Here is a 22,235-nt window from a genome sequence, read left to right as displayed (position 1 = left end):
TTTTGCTGGTGCTTCCCATGTTTCGTGCAAAATGTCCCAGTATTGCTCAAGGTAGCAATGAACTTCTTTGCTCAATACCACATAAATGACAACTAAAATGTGTGTCAGCCTATGAAAAGCTGTTTTCCCCATTTAAAAACATTTCAGCTGTTATGTTCAGTGTGAAGCAGGTTCAACTCAATTCTGGGTTCTCTCTCCCTCTGCTGCACACTTGTGGATACTGAGTACCACCTTTCCTAACTCACAGATCCCAAATATCATGTCAACTTCCAGTGAGGATGGAAGGCAAAACAACTTAAGAGACTGCTTCTTTTCCGAGTTACACCTCTGTAAATCCAGAGCAATTCCAGGGGAATCAACCTGAACCAACATCAGCAAATTTGCTCTTAGTTTGCACACAGAATGTTTGTCATAGTTGTTATTATTAAATGATGTCTTTATATTCCAGGTCTATTTTTAAAACAAAGGCAATGAAGTTTGGGCATCCAGTTCTATATATGGACACTCCAAATGGCATTGAAATGCCTCATGCATGTGTTTGGCTGAGTGTTGATTTGAGTGTCCAAATATGGACCTCAGAATGGGATATCTCACTTGGATAAGCATCCTTGCAGATTTGGCTCACAGCACTTATTTGAACAAAGCAAATTTATTTCTATAATTTAGCACGGAAAAAGCACAAATTGTTTTCATTTTGAGGGACATCCTTATTCACAGAATCAGGCCACTCAAAAAACTGTCATGTGTAGTAGTTCTGAAAAAAATAAAGCTCTCAAAACCATCTAAGACAACAGGGGAGGAAATTAATGCAGAGTGCTTGCAGTACACAGACCCCCTTTTATCACAAGGGCAAAATTCTCGCTGACAGCAAGAATTCAGTGCTAGCAGAAGGGCCCGTGCAGCTTGATCACAGCAAACTCCCCTCTGCCCCGGCAGTGTGAAGGGATGCACGCACGGCCAGCTGCTCCGAGACCCGAGGCAAAGCTGCCTCGCCCTGCTGATGGAGACAGTCTCTGCATCCCAAACCCATGTGTAAGGGCTGGAGCCATGGCTGCTGCATGCAGGAACCTTCCCCTGTATCTCCTGGTGCACAGGATTTTCTTTGTCTGGCTCCTTGATGGCAAGTTCCCCAGGAAAGAGCTTGGCTTGGCTATGAGGTCTTAGTGCTCAATAAATAATGTCAGCAGCAGAAGAGCACTGATCTGCAAGTGTTTGCTGGGCTCCTGTTAATTGCAAAGGACCTCTACATCCTTTGTGTAATTCCATTCATTTTGTTGGCATCGTATAAGGGATGGATTTGGCCTCAGAAATAAAGCAGGTTTCTCTTGAATAATGTATTGTACCATTTGGTCTGCATTTTCCTCAAGGTTTATGTATTCTTGGATATTTCTCCCCATATATGCAGCTGGAGATATTTTTTCAATAGCAAACAATGAACTGATTCAGCTGTTCAAAGCAGTTGTTCAGATTCTGAATTTTGGGGTAAGATGTTAAGAAAATATAAGGTGAGCAAATTCTCAGGAAAGCTAAGGCAAGTTCGTGATCACTGGAAACATGTGAAGCCAGCTCTAGCCTAGATCACTTTCTCTACCTCTGCTGTCCTGATGATTTTTGACAAGCTGATTCCATTTCTGGAAAAGAAAACCAGTTCACCAGAGTGAAAGATTTCTCTAAAGAGTCTGTTGTTTTTCAGAAGAGTGAAAATGTGTGCTAACAATTCTGGACCACTGACAAAAGCAAAATCAATACACACGGCCTTCATTTTACAGCCAAGTTCAGATGAATAAATAGAGATGCAGCAAGCTGTTTACTAGGGAGACAAGCTTCACTCTACATGCCCTTCCAAGCAGGCAGGCTTAGGCTGTTGTTGTTTGCCTTACATGGCTGGTTAATGAAATCAGTCAAAGAGTTCCAGAGCTCACCGGACATTTCCAAGCCCTCCATCAGCAGTGCTGGCTGTGCTGGCCAAGAGCTGGGAAGCAAATGCTGTTGTGTGAGACAGCTGCGGCAGAGGTCTGGGGGCACTTGGGAGGAGCTTGGTCCTTTGAAGAACCTCTGATTTCAGGGGGAGTTCATGCACAGAAAAGCCCCATCCTCACAAAAGGCAGGCAGAATACTCCCTGTACATTGCCCCAGAGGCAGCGTGAGAAAAGGGTGCTTGCACAGATCCTCCCGAAATCAATGAAGCTGCAGCCACTGCATCTATCCAGGGATCTTCTCCAAGGTCAGGACCTCACTCTGTACTGTGATAAGTGCAGGGGTTTTTCTCCCCATGCCTTAAACACTGCAGAAAGTGAGAAGTGTCAAGGGAGGCATGAAGATGGAAGGGACATAGATACAGCTTTCAAGAACAACTTACACATATTTTTCTGTGGCTTCAAACTCAGGGGTCTTCTTGTCTGTGACCAGGCAGGTATAGGAATGAATAACTGCATGCACAAAGAGGGGAAAAAAAAAGAAAAATAAAACAACAGCACATTTAAGTGCATTTTTTTCTTGGAGATTTATTTTGTTTTAATAAATCTGACACCAGTCAGGGAGAGAGAAAAGCATTGCAAGACCGAAAGGAAAGCAGAGCACTCTGAGGGTGCTTCAGATTCTTGCTCTCTTGAAGATGTTTCATCAAAATGTCTTTGAGCTCTCTCCCTAGACTCAGGAGTTTTTGGATTCCCCCTCCCCACCCACCCCTTTCTTTTTTGTTGTTTTTTTTTTTTTTTTCGTTTGTTTGTTTGTTTTTTTAAAAAGCGAGCTTACTCGCCCGGTGTGATTTCCAAGCTTTCACAGCTCTAATAAATAAGGAGCACCTGTAAAACAGTAGCTTGACTTAAGTGAATCTGTACAAAGGAAAATATAGAAATACAGTATATACATAGTGCTCATAGTGCACCATCACTACAAGGCTCTGGTTCAACTGACTCTGCTGCCCTGCTCCCAACACTGCTGACACAGAGACTCTGCTCCCTCCTCTCTTCCCCGCAGCAGCCTTATAGAAAAGGTGTACTCTGAACACTCAAGAGTGAACAATTGCTTTATTCGAGTTAGTAAACAGTTACACTGAATCACAAGGTGATCTGAAATTTTTTTTACGTTTTTTTCTTTCTTTTTGATTTTTTGTGGGGTTTTTACATGTTTTTGTATTTTTTTTTCTTTTCTTTTTTTTTCTTTTTTATTTGTCAGAATGGGATACTCCACAACTCTCTTACCAATTCAGTGCCAGTATAACATGCTCTAGTGTACTTTTGGACTCTTGGCTACAACTGTACAAGTGCACACAAGTAAATTCTACCCTGTTATCCTCCACCCACTGATTGAGGATCAAATTGCACATTTCTCTTAACCATGACAGGAGAAAGCAAACAGTGAAACAGAATCATGGGGGATCTTTCTCACTTTACCCTTGTTTTCATTGGTTTGTCCATACCATTCTAATTATCATGAAAGGGCTATGCATATGGAGAGATTGTCTCACTGCCTTCCTGGATCACTGAAAACCATCAGGGTTGAAATTTCATCCAAGTCTTTCGTGACGCCCAGCAAATATTCCCCTCAGATTATTTTACACCTTGAGGGAATTTTGGTCTTTAGTTCAACACTCTTGCTCTGTTCCCAAATGGGGCGCTATTTAGGGGAATTTAAAGAGAAAGCTGAGAAGAATAAACATTTACTGAGTTCTCTTGGCATTCAGTCTCTGAAAAACCACAGTATAAACTATTCATGCTGCTTCTTACATCTGTCAAATCAAAAATTAAAAGCCATAAAAGTGTAACACTGAAAATATGGCATTAGAAAGGATAAAGGTGGCCTTTGTAAAAATAACAAGGAAAGTATATTAGCCAATAAAATATTCTAACTCTTCATTTAAAAGTGCATCATGGGTAGGACAGAGATGACTCTGAAGCGTTGCTACTCCAGTATTACCCCTTTCCCCCATCAAAACTTGAATAGGTCCAAAACCATACAATGCAAATCACGATTCTTAGTGTAGCAGCAAAACCACAGCAGTTTTTCAAAGGAAAAAAAAAATTTAAAAAAAAATCCGTATCATTGTCCAGTCTCACATATCTGAACTTCGAAGTCAGTGAGGGAAAAGTACCTATGTTGGTCCATGTGGTTTTTGAAACCCGGGTGAAAAATCCCCCAAGCAAGAAACAAAGAGGAAAAAGTGTTCCGAGAGGAGAAGAGGGGTTGTCGCAGGAATGCTGAGCACACTGTGTGGATCTATGATGTGCTGTCTTCTGGGTCAAAGGCACCCGTGGGACCGAGACTTCCTCGGGGGCTTCATGACAGGAAGCTCTTTCTTTGCTGGACTTTCAGCCGGAGGGGTGGTGAGCGGACCAGCTGGTGTCATTCGGTGCAGTGACGTGGTTTGCTCTGCTCCCTTTCTCCATGCAAGGTACCCTGTCAGTGAGCGCTCCTGCAAAGCAGACAAGCAGAGGGGGTCAGGGAGAGCAGCAGGAGGCTCACTGCAGGCAGGCTGGGCACTGCCTGAGCTCAGGTCCCACACGGCCTCATGCTGGGCAGGCAGCCAGGCCGAGGCACAAGCCCACTGCTCCGGCCTCACCGGCCCCTCGTGCCTCAAGGGCCATTGGGACACACAGCCTCCAAAGCTCCTGGAAAGGAAGATGGAGGAATTCCTGTGATACAAAGCTGGAAGCTGATATAATGATAGTTAACTATCAACAACACCCTGGCAGGTATAAGCTCCTGAGTCTTAGTGTTTCTAGGGGATACTGGGAGATGTACCAGTGATTCCCTCGTCAGCTGGGCACATAAGCTACCTAGCAGTGATTGTCCCCTCTGTCTCCCTACACAGGGAGCTTTAGACTTTATCTCCTTGGACAGGATCTGCTGTCCCCTACAGATTTGGACTGAAACTCTGCAGTACTTATCAGCCTTAGTTTTGGTGCTGGGGCACACTTCCCTTCTCAGTCTGCTCCACCATCTCCCTTCACACTGGCCCCCCCTGCAATCCCTCTCAACAACGTGCCTGTATCCCCTTGCCAAAGGTCCACCCTCCTTACAGCAGAGACTGGAAGGCACATGGAATATGTTGACTAGCATAAACTTCCACGGCATGGAGACCAGGATATCTAGGTTAAGGAGTAATGTTTGTGCTTTCAGGCAATGTGCCCAGTGAGATGAGCTTCTTTGTGTGTATAGAGAGCTGTGAACAAGAACTAGACTGAGAATTGGGATCTATCCACGTACTAAGGTGAGGCACATGACTGCTTTCTGTCACATTTTTTGGCTTGAAGTCTTGGTGTAAAAAGGGAAGTAGAGAAAATTAAACCTGTAATGTCTGAAGCCTCACACTGCTCCCTCTTTCCATACATCAACGGAAATGAATTTCCATTCCTCACTAACCAGTCTCATAGTACATGGACAGCACAGACCAATAAGGGATTTGGGAGGGAAGGCATAAAGAAGTTCAGTGGCTCTTGATGCTTTCTGCCTGGAGGAGAGCTGTGTAAGTTCTTTCTATTTTCCCATGGTGCAGATGGACTTAGTGTAACAGGGTGTGCAGAAGGGCAGGAAGGACCTTCCCTGTTGACTGGCTCATATGGCAGTAATCTCGTTTGATGAATGCATATTTGTAGCAATCAAGTTACAAAACAAAAATCCGTATCAGGCATCACAGGCAAAGTTCTGTAAAGAAATGAGAACACACCAGTCATCACTGCTTGGGAGCAAAATGCTACACACCTCGTGCCAGCACTAGCGTGCATGACCAGCACAATAAAGTCAGCTATTTATATCTCCCCCCAAAAAAACCCAAATCACTTTTTAGGAGAGCGACATATGCTCTTCACCCTAGCTGAACCTGCCTTCAACACACATCAAATATTGCTGATCAGATAGAAAAATTGCATCAACCACAAAAGAATTTTCATTAGGGTAAAGCCATGGAGCTGAACTTATATGAACTGTGCTGAGGTAAGCACACTGGGTTTTGCTTGCTTTCCAAAGTCAAGTAGGGCTGGGCTGATCCTGGGCTGGAAGACCACCTAGAAGTTAGAGGCAGGCTGTAGTTCAAACCCAGGAAGCAACATGGAACAGATGAGGGAAAGAGAACAAGGAAAAAGGCTCATTTCTGCCCTATTGTTAACATAAAAGGAAGGAGAATAACTCAACTGGATGATGACCCAGCTCAAGCAGGTGGCTTGGACGTTCATCTGTGTGGGCTCAGATAGTGAGGCAGTGCTCTCGTGCAACAGGTGAGAGCTGCAATGGCGCCCTGCATGGCTGTTAGTCAAAACCTGAGCAACTGGCAGCTGTGACACAGGCTGCACTCACCCACACAGAGCTTCCTCTTTGGCTGATGCCTGACATGTAAGCATTTAAGTCCTTGCCTAGAGCAGCACAGAATTAGAGCATGGCAGGTCAATCTGGCAGCTCAGGCAAAGCCTCCCCACTCTTTGCTCCCTCTCTGCAGTTACCCAGCTATTTCCAGGTGCTGTTGCAAAGCTACAGCCCTTTATCCTGTGGTGGGAATTTTGGTCCTGCCTGGTGGAGCCAAATGCTGGAAGTGTTCCTCACTTCCCTGTCCCTCCATGCTGAGGAGCTGGGTGGCTCAGCTGTTGGGGAGATGTCCTTCTTCTGCTCCCCACACCCCAGCACTGATCCCTGAGTATCTGCTCCCAGCACTGCCCAGGAGCCAAACTGGCAGCATGCTCCTGATGGCCACCAGAAAGAGCTGCTTTTCCACAGTGGCCTCCCCAGTCATGTCCTGCTCCCTCAGAGGGGCCATGTCATTGACATGGCTTTGGACTCATACACACATCCAGATGCACACACAGTTTTTTCCATGGTTGCTTCCCTGTCATTCTATGCCCCATTGAACATTTCTGTCTCCAGATTCACATCTTATTGTTCAGGAAAAATTAGAGACTGGGTGGGGAGGCTGAAACAACCGTTGATGTGGATTGGCATGGCAGAGTTTCCATAATTTAGCACAGCATTTAATTCCCCCAGACAATGAATGCTGATGTGCTAAAAGAGGCCTGGTTCATCTGGGACATGCATGGCCCTAGAGTAAAGGCACTGCAATTATTTTCTCAGGGAAACTGCTCTGAAGATAAACCACAAGAGTGCAGCTAAAGTCAGCATGGGAGCAAGCTCAGCCCTGGAAACACTCGGGAATCATCTGTTACTTGTAATAGTTCTGTAATTTTTAATTTTTTTTTTTTTTAATTCTTAAAGCAGTTCAAGCTTCTTCATTAAAACCTTCCCCTTTGAATACTCTATGATTTATCTTTCCATGAGCTAATGGAAGGGATGCCACATTGCAAAAGTCAGGGAGGGCTTTTAGCTCAAATGGGAGAACAAGCTGAGTCCTTAAGCATCAATGCTGGATTTCAAAGAGAGTGATTTCCTTCTGCTCTGACCTTGTAAGCTAAAAAGATCCTGCTCAGCTTTGGGTCACCTGTGGAACTCAGCTCTCCCTTCTACCAAAACATGAGCTGCAATCTAAGCAAACATTGTGACTTTAGGGAATACACTGTGGAAGAGCCCTGGGGTTTGCCTTCTATGCCTAGGCAGAGGAAGTGGTAAAGACACCCCCAAGTCTATGAATTGTTGCACCATTTTCTCCAGGCTACTACTGACAGAGGGGTCTCTGGTTTATATTTTGGGACATTCTGAGGTATGTACATGGATCATGCAAAGAGGAAAATGCCATCATGGTTTTGGACTTCTAATCTCTACACTGGAAGTGACTCCTATGGCAGACCACAGAGCCAGCCAGGGCCAGTCCTGACTGTAATTGGGTATATCTCCACAACAGCATGGCAGCCCCGTCTCCCCCAGTCAGTGCAGCACCAGTGTGTTTGCCAGCCTCGTGAGTAGTGTGCTTTGCCCCACTGGTGTGCAGATGTGGCAGAAGATACAATTTTCTTCTGAAAAAAAACCCCCAGCCAAATTGTCCCATTTTAAGCTGGGATAAAGTTGAAACTTTGCAAGGTATTTTATAAAAAAATAACAAGAAAGCAACCAACCCCCCCCCAAAAAAAATCCAAACCAAAAAACCAAACTGTGCCAAACAAAAAAATCCCCCAAAACTGAAAAACTGAAATAGAAGGTAAACCAAATCCAGACAGCTTCTACTCTCCTTTCCTGAAAACAGGCAACCACTGTGATTCAATAACCCTTCTTTAAACCTCTGATTTTGTCTGAATCAGAACAGTAACTTCAGCTTGCATTTCAGCAGTCTCCTGTGAGCCTAAACCACTATTCCAAGGTGCTTCCCAATTTTGTTATTCAACCTGATCTCTCCAGTAAAACCCGTTAAATAGCCAGAGAAAGGCAGTTTAACTGTTGGTGGTGGGAAGGAGGATGGTGAGGATGGGTGTCTTGCTGAGCACAGCCTGTGTCTCCCTGAGAGAGTCCTTCTCACCTGGGCTACACCTGGGCCTGGCTTCTTAACCTGAAATGTTATTGTGGGCCACAAAATTATAACAATTGCAATAACAAAACTTTCTGAAACAGCAGTGAACTTTCTTAGTGAAAAGTTTCAGCATCCTATATCACAAAGCAATCAACATTTTCCCATTTTCCCCACAAACAACTCCACTGTCCATAACCATCCAGGACTGCATGCGTGGAGGGTTTCTCCCTGGTTTTCACAGCCCTTGTTGTGGTTGTTTTCAAGTCTTTGCAACAGCAGATGCAGACTCATCCAAAAGCAAAGGGGCATGCTCAGGTGGCAAAAATGTCACATGGATTATCTTGTGGGAGAAAGAAGAGGAAAAGCTCGTCCAGAGCACGTAAGGAGCAAGTGGGCGACACGTGGCACAGACCTCAGTGCAGTGCCAGATACCTTAGGGCATCTCCCTTATCCTCAGCACTGAACTGGGCGCTGAAAAACCTGGATTGGGCCCAGGTTTAGATTTTCTCTATTTCTCACCCCAAGAAGACAGGAACAATGTTTTTACCACCAACCATTTCAGCAATAATTGGCAAACTGCTTCAAATAAAACTGAATTGGCATTTTAGCTGATCTTTCAAATTTAGGGTCACAATTCAAATGTATCCTCTCTAGTTGTGTAAAGACTCTCTCAATTGGAGAATTCCTGTGGGAAGGGGCTTTTTTTCTCCTCTTTTTGGATAAGGAACTTAGAAGTGGCAGCACAAGTAGTTCATGAAACCTTATAAATATTTGGAGCATAAGCAGATGACACAAAGTTTTGCATTTAAGCACATGGGCTCCAAATAAATAGCTGAAAATTGCCTTAACCATAGGTTTCAATATCAATCACCTGATGATGGGATGCAGATCTTTCCAGAGAGGTCAGAATTCCATGGTTATGTCACTCAACACTACCCAATCCTGAAACCCTCTATTTCTTAATTTATTTTTTTCTTTATATCTGCCTTCATAGAAGATGATTACATTACACTGCATGAAAGTCCAAAAGTGGGACTGGAAGATGGAGCACAGCAGGGAGTAGGGGTGTCCTCTCAGCAAATGCAGTTCAGTCTCTTTGCCTTTAGATAATTTGTTGTTGAAGGTTGGCTCGAATTTAAGGCAGCAATGTTTCAGAAACACTTGGAAAAGCAAGCCAGCTGCAGGGCGGATATCATTACAAATTGAGACACATGTTGTACAGGAATACCATTCTTTTCAAATACCAGAGTTGTGTCTGGGGAAGCAAAGCCACGCAAAGGAGTTGGAGGCAGGACCTCGAGCTGTAGCATGCCGGGGGCCTTCAGTTTGCATTAGAGACACCAAGCACTGAGTGCACACAGCACTGAGCAGGATCAAGCCCAGATATTTAATCAGCTGTAATTTTCACGGAAGAAGCAAACATTAAATAGTTGAGGGCTCTGCAGAATGTTAGAGGTTACTCCAATTCATGGCTCTCACGAGATGATCACACATGTTTCCAAAGACAACTTTCGGTCCTGCAGCTCATTATCAAAATAATGTAAATAAGGTCATTATTAGGAGGTCTCAGCTGTGAGGCTTTGACTGGTGGAGGCACTCAGAAACGTGTTTACCTTTATGGGACCAACAGGAGAGACTCAGCAGGTAATCTGGAAGCAAAAATTGCTTCAGAAAGTCTTGCTTGCCACTGTCTGATTTCTGCCTGACTTCTTGCTCAAAGAGCGTTGTTTCTACTTTTCTTCAATCTTCCACTGTGTTTTTTCAAACAATAATTTAATTTTATTTAAAATTTATACCTCACTGCTTGAGTATGTCCAACTTTTTTACAACCACAGTCCTCAGAAGTGTTTTGCTCTTTTCTCTCTCACTTTCAGGTATTGCTGTTAAATAGTTTATAATCTTCTCACAGTTGTTCAGAGCTCACTGCTCTGCACTGAGGTTGGCCATGGTGTTTCAGGGTCAAGCTTCACAAAGGCTGAGAGGTGCTTAGCTCCTCATCAGATTTCAGTGGCAATCAGACACATACCATCCAGCATCTTGGCCCCTGCATGTCAAGGCAATCGATGTCTAGATGATGTTTTTACAAGTGTTTTTACAAGAATCTGTTTTACTATGGTCTTTGTTGTTAGGGACTCTGTATTTAATTATGAGTGGTGCTTTCCTCCCCACCCCCATAAAATTTCCCTGTACCACTGACTTTGGTAGCTCAACAGCACAAGGACAGGCTGATGAAGAGCTCGAGTCTCCCCATAGGGCTGTTTCACACTTAACACTTTTCAGTGCAGCCAAACCCACTTTGAACCAATTTAAATAAGATGAGCATTTTAGACCTTATAAGTATGAACGTGCCTGAACAATCTTTAAAGCCTGGCAAAGAATTATGAGCAACTCATTGTTTCAGTATGAATGTGGGTTGCACCAACTTAGGGAATGCATGGTGCTTATTTCAGTTCAAATTAGTTTAAATTCATAAGACAATTACAACTAATAATGGCAATTAAGCACCAAAATTATCTCTGAAATGGGTGGTCTGAGGTCCTGGGATCTGTCAGGTAGGCTACAGTCTGTAGGTGTCATAGGTTCTTCAGATTTCTGTGCGTCTGTTAGTTGAGCTATGCCTTTTTTGGCTGTCAAGTTCTGGTCATGTGTGTTGTTTGCCCTAGATGATTATTACCTTTACAAATCAGACCAGGTGTAGTTATTTTCTAAACTGAGTTCAAGAATCAGATTTCATATTTGAAACATGTGCCCTACGAGGTTTTATAGAAAAGCAGGAGGAGCCCATCAGAAATCAGCACTTGCTCCTTTGATTCAAAGAGTGTGCAGTGATCTATGGCAGCGTACCACGAGCCTGCTATTTACTGCCACTGAGACGGAAGTTAGCACTCCCACACCCCGGCAGCAAGATGTGGGAGCTGAAAGCTACCCTGGAAGTATGTCATTTTATACTTCACTATTTTGAGAACCTTTTTTTTCTTTCCTTTTTTTTTTTTTTTTTTTTTTTTTTCCCTGGGAAATCCTTTTTCTGATTTAATATACCTGAGAAGGTATACAGGCAATTTTGAAACATAAGATCACACTGCCAGAGTCAGGCAGCTCTCAAGGGCAAAGCTTCAGTTCCAAGCAAATGTGTTTAAGGCTTTGTGGTGTTAAAAGTCTCTCCTCTCCCCCTTTGGATAAATGGAAAATTTCTGTAGGCTCATAAGAAGCCAGGTGAAGGAAAACTTCTGAAGCAGAAGAGTAGGTGTTAAATGTATGAGTCCAATTACTCTGTTGATTTAAATTAGTTTGGCACCAGTGGAACTATATCCAGTTAAAATTAGCTAAGGCTCTGGCCTGTAGTACCATGTCAACAAAGATAACTAGCATGGAAACGTGTTCAAATACAAAAAAACTATTTTCAACTACATGTTTAAGGTCAAATTTTGTCAGAGCAATCTGGGCAGAGGTAAGAAAGATGTTAGTAGATAGATACCACAGTGACAGAGGAGATCTAAAATCTCTAAGGCTAAAAAAAGGAGGTCAATAGCTATGCTCCTTCCCTCAGGAATCCAGACCAGAGTAGGAAATCTTGTGCTGGACCATTATGGGCAGAGGAGCTCAAAGTGGGATACATACTACTTCTGCTCTGAACTGAGTGTTCTGCATGCTGTATATTTTTACAAGCACAGTGCACGGACTAGACAGCTGAAGGTTTGGGCCTTTCACTTTCAGCAGATGCTGACCCCGAGACATACAGGTTGGCTCTGTAGATGGCCATACACCTACTATTTCCATTACTTCTGGAAGAAATTCTGCTGTCACAAGCAGAAAAACTCTTTCCTTTCCTGACCCCTCTGTCCTCAACACAGGATTACCCAATACACACACATACGCACACACAGAAGCTAGTGGTGAGTTTAGCATGTGCCACTTCGTTTTCTCATTTAGTTTAACATAACTATCATGTTAAATCCAAGCAGACCTCAGTGTTTTCATTTCATTGCTTTAGGAAACACTGACATCAAAGCTAGCGGGTAAAAACTGATCCCACCAGGGCATAAAGCATGTAGGCAGGCAACACTAACACTGCTAATTTTAGAAACTCACATTGCTCAAACTTGAGAATATAACACTCAACAGAATACTCTTCCTAGCTTCATTCCTTTATCATAGCAGGACTTTGGCACTAAGACATCTTTTGATAGTTTTTCAAATTGCATCAAGTTAGAACAGCTTGACAGTCCACATCCTGATGGAGAAACTAAACTTTCACATCAAGGATTATGTTGCTGATTAGCACTTTCAATAATCAAGTAATTGGTACATTAAATAATCCAGAAATTGGCAACTTGCCCAAAAAGGTCACGCTTGCACTGATTCCTTTTTAGAGAGTCCATGTTGCTGTTATATGAATTCAATCTGTCTGTCCAGAACTCTAGCGTAAAAATATTTGGCTAATTTCCTTCTTGTCACACAATTTGATGGGAAATAAAATCCAGGAAAAGTTACACATTGGAGCAATATGTTCAGATTTTCCAATTCAAGTAGGTGAGAAGCAAGAGGGAAAAAGACAACTGGCTGGACTTTTTTTCTCCCAGGTTAGTGTAGCCAGCGCTATCAATACAAACCTCCAAGGGCCCAAATCAACGCACTTGTTAGTGCAGCTTCTATCCTCTTTCTAATTTATTAGAATTTCTATGAGGTTGGAGTCTCTCTTAAGACATCCTGCCCACAACTGGACTGCAGAAGAAGGGTTTTATCTCCCTGCTTCCTGAGGCCTGGGCAGGAGGAACTAACCCATGGACATGGCAGAGCTCAGGGCTGTGGGTGCAAGAGGCTACACTGATGTTCTCGTCTGCACAGACACAGACAGGCTCAGTCCTCACAGGCAGGGAGGGCAGAAATCTAAGGCAGAGCCCTTTTGCTCCCCCAGACTGGCTATGACCAGCAATGCTGAAATAGCAAAAGAAGGGCTCTTCATGAAACCACAGAGTCCTCACCTCAAATCAATCATCAGAGCTGCACAAATCACTCGTGCGTGCCTCGAGGCGCTCAAAACCCACCCACATTTCACTGAGGTACCCACTGGAATGAGATGGTTACCATGGTGTTTACTTCTGCAGGGTATTTGGAGTATCCTCTTTCCCTTGGAGCACTTAGGGACCCTGGTCTCCCATATCTTCTGCACAGAGGCTACTTCTTTTCTTTTCCTGGAGGAATGAGGGGATGGACACAGACTAATAACCATCACCATGCCGTGCTATGCTACTGCACAAGCCCCAGAGGTATGGCAGACACCTGGGCTGGGCTTCTTAACTTCCAGTGTCTGTGTGGAAATCTAGGTCTGTGCCAGTCACCCTAAGTTTACCTCATTGCAGGCAGAAATAGGCACTCCTAGGGCACAATTCATCTGAGATGTCTCAGTTGTTGACTCTGGGATGAGCTCAGCTGTCTCTTTGAAGTGCCTGCTTCTCTAGGTTAAAGAGAGTTTAGACAATTAGCTCAGCTGCATCTTTGTTACAGATGTCTGTATTGGGTCAGATTAATCTTGCCTGGCAACCTGAAAACTTTCCTGTAAGACAACCCTTACACTGAGGCAAAGAAATATGAAAAACTCAGGATGAAAGGGAAAATCGCTATTCCTGAAGATAATCACAGCGGCAGTTATTGACATTTAGAGAATACAAAGGGCTGAGGACAGTAACTGAATGATAAAGAATCCTTGTCTTTCTAATGCAGCTTGTTCAGTTTGCCAACCTTCCCTCTCATATACTATCTGTGATGTCATGAATAATCATGTCAACAGGCAAAACCACATTACTCGGTGAAGCCAGAACTCTCTCTGAGGGTTTAGGCTCTGGCTTTGAATGTTACTAAACTCTTCTTGGGACTGGGACCTTGAAGAGGCAGCCCTGCTGCAGCCTGGATAGTCCAGGCAAGCAGAAATAGATGCTAAGAACCAGCCTGTCTTTGACTACAGAGTAAGCACATAATATGCAAGTCTTCTAGCACTGTCTTGAAATAAGCAGCTATGAGGAGCTCCAATGAGGTAGGAAAGGGTTAACCATAGCTCTCCTAAAATTTAATAAAAAGGACACAGCCAAATAGTGGCCTTCTCACTAGATCAAATCACTACCCCTAGGTAGAAGCATGCATACATTTATGAAGGGAATCTTTCAAGCTCCAAAGGTAACACAGGGGTTTGCAATAAAGATATTGCTGCTGAGGGACATACATTCCATACCTCAGGGGTGGGTAGGGGGATCCCCACTAATAGGACCTAGGAGTGTGTAAAGATTTAAATATTAATTTGACTTTCAAGTGCCTGTATATGCTGATTACTAGTCCAAGAATGTGATAGTTGTCCTCTCTTCTTATTAGTGTATCTTTTATGTATGTCAGCACATGCTGAGAGCAAAGAATAATGGTTGTATTCCACCGAAGAAAGTAAATAAATACTGTTGGTGATCAAGGGAAGAAATGTTTCCAGCCCTGCAATGAGCACAGGGAAGGCTGTGTTAACAAATGAGAAGGCAGTCCTGGCTATACTATATATCTTTGATGGTGCAATTAGCCCACACTGATGGAGCAGGGAGATACTGCAATGGCCCAGATTACACAGTCTGCTGCTGCTATCTGTGGCTGTAGGTGCCAAACACCACTGCAGTCATTATTTGTGCTACTAGGAACAGGGATTTACTGGAGGCTACAGAATATTCCATGGATTGTAATGAAATCTGGCATGTCACCAAGCCACATCCGGCTAAGCATCAGTATTTTACTGCTGAACAGATTTCTTGCAACACCCACCATTTCCCCTTTTCCTGAAAGAAGCTCTTCGTGCTTGTGAATCTAAATAAATTCCATTACATTAGTTTTGTTAAGGAATATATTCAGTGCAGGTAGCACAGTGTGCAGCTGCAATGCCAGCTGCAGGTTGAACTCTGGGGGGGCCAGAGCCCAAGTCTGAGCACCAGGCAAGAGAGTGGGAATGGGTACTGATCCTTTCCATAACAAAGGACACAGGGTGACCACACACCCCCAACAACTCCCAGACTTCTCTGTGCTCAGACTCTGAGGGTATACAAGGTAAAAAAGCCCAGGGTTCCTTTGTTCTGCATCCCTACTCAAAGGCATCAGCTCAAGCTGTTATTTTGTTATTTATTTATTGCACCATGATGAAATTATTATAATGATTGGGATATCTGAGAACTCTGATGTAGAAAACCTGGGGTCAAGCCAGTGAGGAAACCTGGTCTGACTGTGTGAGTGTGGGGTGTGTAGCTGTGGAGGGGCTTTGTCCCAGGTCAGGTGGAACAAGAGTGACTGCCAGAGCCGTTCTTGCATGGTCAGACAGGGAAGATTCATTAGACAGTTTCTCACTTTCAGGTTTGAAGCATCAGACACATACTAAACAAAGAGTTTTACAAAGGTGCTATGCTATCAGAGGGATTCAGTAGGCTGGAAATTGGAAACGAAGGATGAGAAGTTTCTGCATATGGAGCACTGTCCTTGGACAAGCCAAGGAGGGTGGTGGAGATACCCAAATCTCTGCCTTGCTTTGCAGCCCTACCAGGAGCCACAAACATACACCAAGCACTGGGCTGGGGCAAATCTCAGCTGCTTTTTTAAAGTGGGAGACTTGCACCAAAGGCAGATACCTCAGGAAGGGCAGTAAAGCCCCATGGCAGAGGTTTTGCTGCAATAAGCTATAGTGGGCAGGTCCCAAACAGCAGGCAGTCCCTAAGCACCAATACCCCAGAAAGGAAAGCCCATGGAGAGGAGTTCAGTCTCTCGAGAACAGCTCAGTGGAAAGCCAGGGTGCAGTCTGGAGGCAGATCAAAGTGAGATGGTTGGAGGTGACCATTTGGTAAGTCCATTGGATCTGAGCTAGCAGGAAGCTGCTGGGTCATCTGGCTCTGTGCTACGCTGCAGGGCAATTTCAGTCATCGTGAGGGCTTGAGCTGCTGTGTAACTCAGCTGGAATAAGTAAGCAGATTAATGGCCCAGACCTGTACCATATTCTAGGCAGAAAACCACTGTTTTGACACACACAGCACAATAACTTCACAGCCAGAACCATCATGACATGTTCTGTGAGAAAAAGTGTAATGAGGCTGCTGATGAATGGAGTACTGACAAGTACAGATGCAATACAACACAAAAAACAATACTACAACACAAATACCAGTAGTTTTCTGAAAGTGCTCATAAATTGAAATTTGTATCTTTCTCTTTCATGAAGGCCATATCCACATGAGTTTGCCCTCACACCTGAAAATACTGAATTCTATTCACACAGAAGGCAGTAGTGATTACACAAACCTTTACTTATTCTGATTTCGAATTCGGAGACACCTCCTTTTCAATGGTGGCTCCAGATCCTCTGGCCCTGTGCTGAGCATTGGCGTTGAGATAATGCACGGCGCAATAGCAGTCTTTTCTGCTGGTTTTGGCACAGGCTGGATCACGCAGCCTGTCTTGGGCAGCATCCTCAAAGCATACGCGTGGTCCTCGTCTGCTGGATTGTTAAGGTTCGGGTCCTGTTTGTCTCCCCCAGCCAGGGGCTCCTCCCCACACTTCTTGCCAGCCTCTCCCTCGAGGTGGCAGTTCGAGGCGCAGTTGTTCTCCTTCACGGACTCCAGCTCGCTCACCGCCAGCTCCTCCGGGGACTGGGGCTTTTTCGGCTCCTGGGGCGGCTCCGGGTTCTTGGAACCCTCTGTGCTCTTTGTGCCATTCACAATGACGTTGCACACCGCTGCGCCAGCTTCCAGTCCTGGCGTGCCAGAGGCCAAGGAGACGGGACAGCAGTGAGCTCCGTCACTGCACGGTAACGTTTTTGAGTCAACCGGGCTGCAGTTGTCCCTGCAGTCACTGCAGTTCCTTTTGTCTGAGCTACCAAAAGCCAAATTTACAACACTGTTAGGTTCACGTTCAACTTTCACCTGGGCGTGCAGAGCCCTGTGGATGACATTGTGCAGCCTAGACCGGTGGCCCACTGTTAGGTCTATCACACCATCCTGTGGACCCTGCAGCACGCTGGGGAAACCAAATTTACTGTTCGCTGGACTACTAGGTCTGACAGTCAAATCAACAACTTCATTTTTACTGTGCTCCTGAAGCACTTTAGCTTGATTAAGGGACTGGCCTGAGCAGCTCGGTGATGAGTCAGAGGATTTGGATGATCCTTGCTTTGACTCTCGAGGGGATGAAGAGCTATTGGTTGGCTTTGCCCCAGGCGTCTCGCTGGAGGTACTCGGAATGAAGCTTTCGCCATTGCTGGAGAAGCCATTGGGGGGTTTGGAATCGTTGATGTGAGGGATGGGGATGGGAATGGGGATGGGAACGGGCAAAGGGACAATGACAGGATATGGCACTAGTAGAGTTGGGGGTGGCACCAGTGGGGCAAGGGATGGCAATCCAAAGTTCATCATCTGTGGCATAGGCATAGGACCATTTGGCATCATGCTGACAGGGGGGAAAGGAAGACTGGGCAAAGGAGCTCCGGGAGGGGGAGGTGGCAACAAGCCAGGAGGATTCCCAGGCATGGTAGGTGTTGTGGGGGGATGGATATGGGGGGAAAGCATTGGCCTGTGCATGGGGCTAGAGGTGGGACCCATATTTCTGGGACCACCTGGTGGGGGACCAATTCCAGGAATCATTGGATTTGACAGAGGGCTGTTAGGATTTGAGGCATGGTGAGGTGGCCCACGAATAAACGGTGGACGGATTTGCTGCATAATTTGCTGTTCCATGAATATGGGCAGAGGAACTGGCCCACGGTTTGTCATCACCATGGGAGGACTGCGAGGAGGGACACCAATTGGAGGCACAATGCTAGCAGGTGGCTGGACAGAAACTGGTGGAATATTTGGATTCTCACTGATGGGAATAGGTTTGGGAACTGGCGTGGGGATTTTAGTGACAGAGCAGTTGGCAGTGTCAGACGGAGAGGCAGTGGTAGACGCTGATGGTCCAGGGCCTTGAATTTGGCCAGCTGCAGACGCTGGGGATGGGGCTTTTCTCCGAGCATCTGCTAGCGGTATATTCCAAGAATCTGGAGTCAGCAGCTGCACCCCAGTGCCTTCTGCTTTATTTTCGACTGGAGGATGTAATGTACTGCACAGTCCAGCTGGAAGATTGGCCTGTGTCTCTTTGTAGAAAATGTCCATTTTGTACTGATTGAGACATTTTGCACTGCAGAACTGAAGCCTTCTTTCCCCGTCCCCAAAATCCAGATACTCTTTTGTGTGTCTTATGTGCTTACACCAGTCACATACCTACAACACAGTAATAAAATCAAATCAGGTAAGAAAAGCAATCTCCTCTTCATAGAGTTATTTTAAAAGTAATTTTTCAGTTGCTAAACACATTATTTTTCTAACAGGAAAAAAAGAAGTCGCATTTGTGAAAACTGCACCTTTTTTTTCCCCCCCAACATATTAATGAATTGAATGCCACTCCCTTTTCTGGCTCACATGATCTCAGTTCTACCTTATATGATGCTTTATATATCTTAAACCCAAAGTACAGAAAAGAATCCTCAGCTGGCATAAACTGTTATAACACGCATATGTAAGCATGCAAAGTCCATATGAGTATGGCTGTGATCACTCCTTGGTGGCAATCTAAGCACGCCTGTGCTATCTGAGATGCCACTCTACACAAGAAGTGCAAGAACTGGAAAAGGACTCAGAGAATTGCTGGAAATGAATGCAAACCGTTCTCTGCTAAACTGCAGCCCACAGTAACATTTAGTATTGTACCAATGGTATCAAATAATAGGCTGGAAAGAGTGTGATATTTCAAAATGGCATCACAAAGCAAAAACCATGACTGATTCTTTGCCCTTCGTTCCAAGGAGAAACTTGGAAAAAGTTGGAATATTTGCGTAAGGTTCAAATAGTCCCAATTTGTGATGTTTCAGCAAGCTGGAATTATTTTCTGAGCTGTTTGCCCACTCTTGTGTACAAGTCACTTTGAGTAAAACTTCTTGGCAAGCAAGGACCTGTTTAGCAACTCTCAAATACTACGGCAAAAAGTTTGCATTGCAGGCTCAATTTTGTTTTGTTTCTCTGCTTTCCATTTAATCCTTTTTTTGTGTTGCTGTTGGTGTGGTAAAGGCACAGCCAATTTTTTTAAAAATAAGGCTGCAGAACTAATTAAGCTGTGAAAGGTTTTCCCAGTTGTAAACCACTAGACACCAAAGTTCAAAAAATAGTCATTCTAGGCTTCAGAATCCATTACTTCAGAGAAATTATTGTGATTTCATTAACACATTAATTTTGCAACACCAACAGCTCTCACAGATGGTGAAGACATGATCTACAATTCAAATATGACTCTTGTTTGCACAAATGCCTTTCCTTCATATGGCATTTTAAACAAGAATTAATATGAGTAATCTTGCCATAGCTATAAACAGATAAACAGATGTCAGATTTTTCAGTGCCTCACTTTTTTGACAGAATTTTACACACACAAAACCCCCCCATTTTTGTCATTTACATTAGTTCTCAAAATATTCCACTGACAGAGATTTTTGGTGCTTTCTATCAGCATGTTGAGCCTATGACCATGTCATAATATATCCTGGTATTGTTTGCTCTGCCTTTTCCAAATAGCCCACATTAGCTTGTTTTGAAATGACTCTATCTTTTGTACAGAGGAAAAAAATACACTAAAAACCCCAAAGAAGACTATGATTGTGAAAAGACTGCATTAAAAGGATAATTAATTTTAATAACTATTGGCCATATAAACAATTCAAAACAACATATGCTGGGCATCTGATTACCCATCTCATTTAACTCTCAGCTTTCCTTTAATATAAACAGTGGCGACATTCTTGAGTTTTCAGTAATATATCTTTAATGTATATAGACACACACACAGAGTATGCTATGGCTATTAGCCCATTTAACTCCTCCACCTTTTGGCTATCCTGCCAGGTCACTGTTTCTTTCCCTCTTGCTCCCCTCCCCATTCACACACACAGGCACACACTCCCTCCTCTCTCTTATCCCAACATTTAAATCAAGCTAAATAATCAGTTGAGAAGCAGCAACCCCTAAGTCAGCTCTGAAGTTTGTGAATGCAGGACCCAGATTTTTAGCTTGGGTATGCAGACACTGTGCCCTGTGGGATAAAGCAGAGGGGCTGCTGGTGCTGCTTGGCACATGTGGCATCAGTAAGGCTGTATTTCCAGCGTGGTGCCCCGTGGCAAAAAAGGAAATTTCCTGGTGCAAACAAGTCCAGCCCTGCATTGAACATACAGTGACGTTGTCACACCCTAAAATGTGTGGGCAAAAAGGCTGTGAAATGCACAGAAGTCTGGGATAAATGCCTGCACTGCCATGGGGCATGCATCCCCCAGGCGTGGGGCAGATGGGAAAGCAGGAGTGCAGCAAGCAGGGCGGAGGGGACAATGCCACTTCCAATAGCTCCTGGATTTTATCAGGTATCAGCCCTCCACAGGAAGGCTCAGGGGCCATCACAGACAGCCCTGGAGCTTGTGCTGCAAACAGTGCAAGCACACAGCAGTGGCACTGAACCATCCTGCATATTTGGCATGGCTGGGGGTTTGCCACCCACCTGGCAAGGCAGCACACATGATGGAACCATCCTGTAATCAACCTCCTGAAATTTTCTGGCTTGCCACTGTTTTCAAAGCAGACAAAAGGGGAATTTGTGAGTCTACACTATGAGGTAATAAGATACATTTAACTCAGTAGAACTGCTGAATTTACCTTAAAGTTATTTCTGAGTGAGAGCTCACTGCTGTCGCCATAAAATGCTATCTATTTTGCATGCATGGAATCAGGATGTACTCCACCACACTCCTCCTGCTGCTTGCAGAGTATGCTCTTGCCCCAAGGGCTGGCAAAGATGCAGCTAGACTCCACCTGTACCCCAGGAGATGTACAAAGAGATACCAGGAGCTCCCACAAAGCTCCTGAGGCAGGCTGGGGCAGCATGAAGCCCACCCTGGCCCATCACCATCTATTTGCAGCGGAAAGACAAGGAGGAGAGTAGCCTCAGAGGTGCCTGCAGAAAGGGATGGAGCAGGACTTCAGGTGTATCTGCAGTGAAGACTTGCCCTTCCTTTGGGACAAGGAATAAACCACCTTGTAACCCCCTGCCAAAGAAGTGCCTGAGAAATATGAGAGAGTAAACCCAGTCTCCTTCTCTTTCTAGGAAGAGCCCCATCCATGACCTTAATTAAAGGGACTGAAAGAGAAATACAGCTCCACAAAAAATTGTGGCATCTTTTCTAATAATTTAATTATATTTGTTAGCATTTGCAAAACTCACTGAAACACTCCACTGTATTATTGCTGTATTGATTTGTTTATCTCCAGTGGGCTCCTGTGTCTCTCCTGGCTAAACAAATATTTTCTCTTCCTTGGTAAAATATTTAGAAATCCTGCTTACAAATTCTCTACTGATTTCTCCAATTTTCAATAATTCGGTGAGGAACAAGAAACTCTGCCTCACTCACATATTGATCACATACCCTTCTGTATATTTTATCACTAGATAAAATTAATTAAAGCCAGAGAAATTAAAGGCAGCAAATCTATTCCTCTGAATACCCTGCATAGACCAAATATTCCATAATTATCTCATTGATTTAATGCAATATCTCAAAGTGTTGAAGCTACAACATCAGTGTAAAATGTCCATCTTCTACATTCATGTATTTCATAATTTTATTTTGTTTTTTCTCTCATTCTTTTTACTTATATAAGCAATCAGTCTGTGCTGCTTAGTTAAGACAAAAGGTATAAAAATGTGGAACTCATATGCAGGTAATATGACACCTCACAATACCATACTAAAAGGCAGAAAAACTGTCTCTACAACGATG

The 22,235-nt window shown here is 44.1% G+C and overlaps 1 protein-coding gene across 2 annotated transcripts in view; it reads right to left on the bottom strand.

Annotated features, from left to right (window-relative positions):
* Positions 1-4,276: 4,276 nt before the first annotated feature.
* Positions 4,277-22,235, bottom strand: part of SOBP (sine oculis binding protein homolog) — a 111,505-nt gene continuing 93,546 nt past the window's right edge. For both annotated transcript variants that reach the window (XM_064707828.1, XM_064707829.1), the window contains 2 exons: positions 16,691-18,645; positions 4,277-4,414 (listed from right to left, as the gene is read on the bottom strand). In XM_064707828.1, the coding sequence (XP_064563898.1) occupies positions 16,693-18,645 (1,953 nt within the window). In that variant the 3' untranslated portion in view covers positions 4,277-4,414; positions 16,691-16,692. The remainder of the gene's footprint in view (positions 4,415-16,690; positions 18,646-22,235) is intronic.

This window comes from Zonotrichia leucophrys, chromosome 3 (assembly GCF_028769735.1).
Source record: "Zonotrichia leucophrys gambelii isolate GWCS_2022_RI chromosome 3, RI_Zleu_2.0, whole genome shotgun sequence".
NCBI lineage: Eukaryota > Metazoa > Chordata > Aves > Passeriformes > Passerellidae > Zonotrichia > Zonotrichia leucophrys.
The sequence above is the reverse complement of the archived record's forward strand: the minus strand, read 5'-3'. Positions and strand labels throughout refer to the sequence as shown.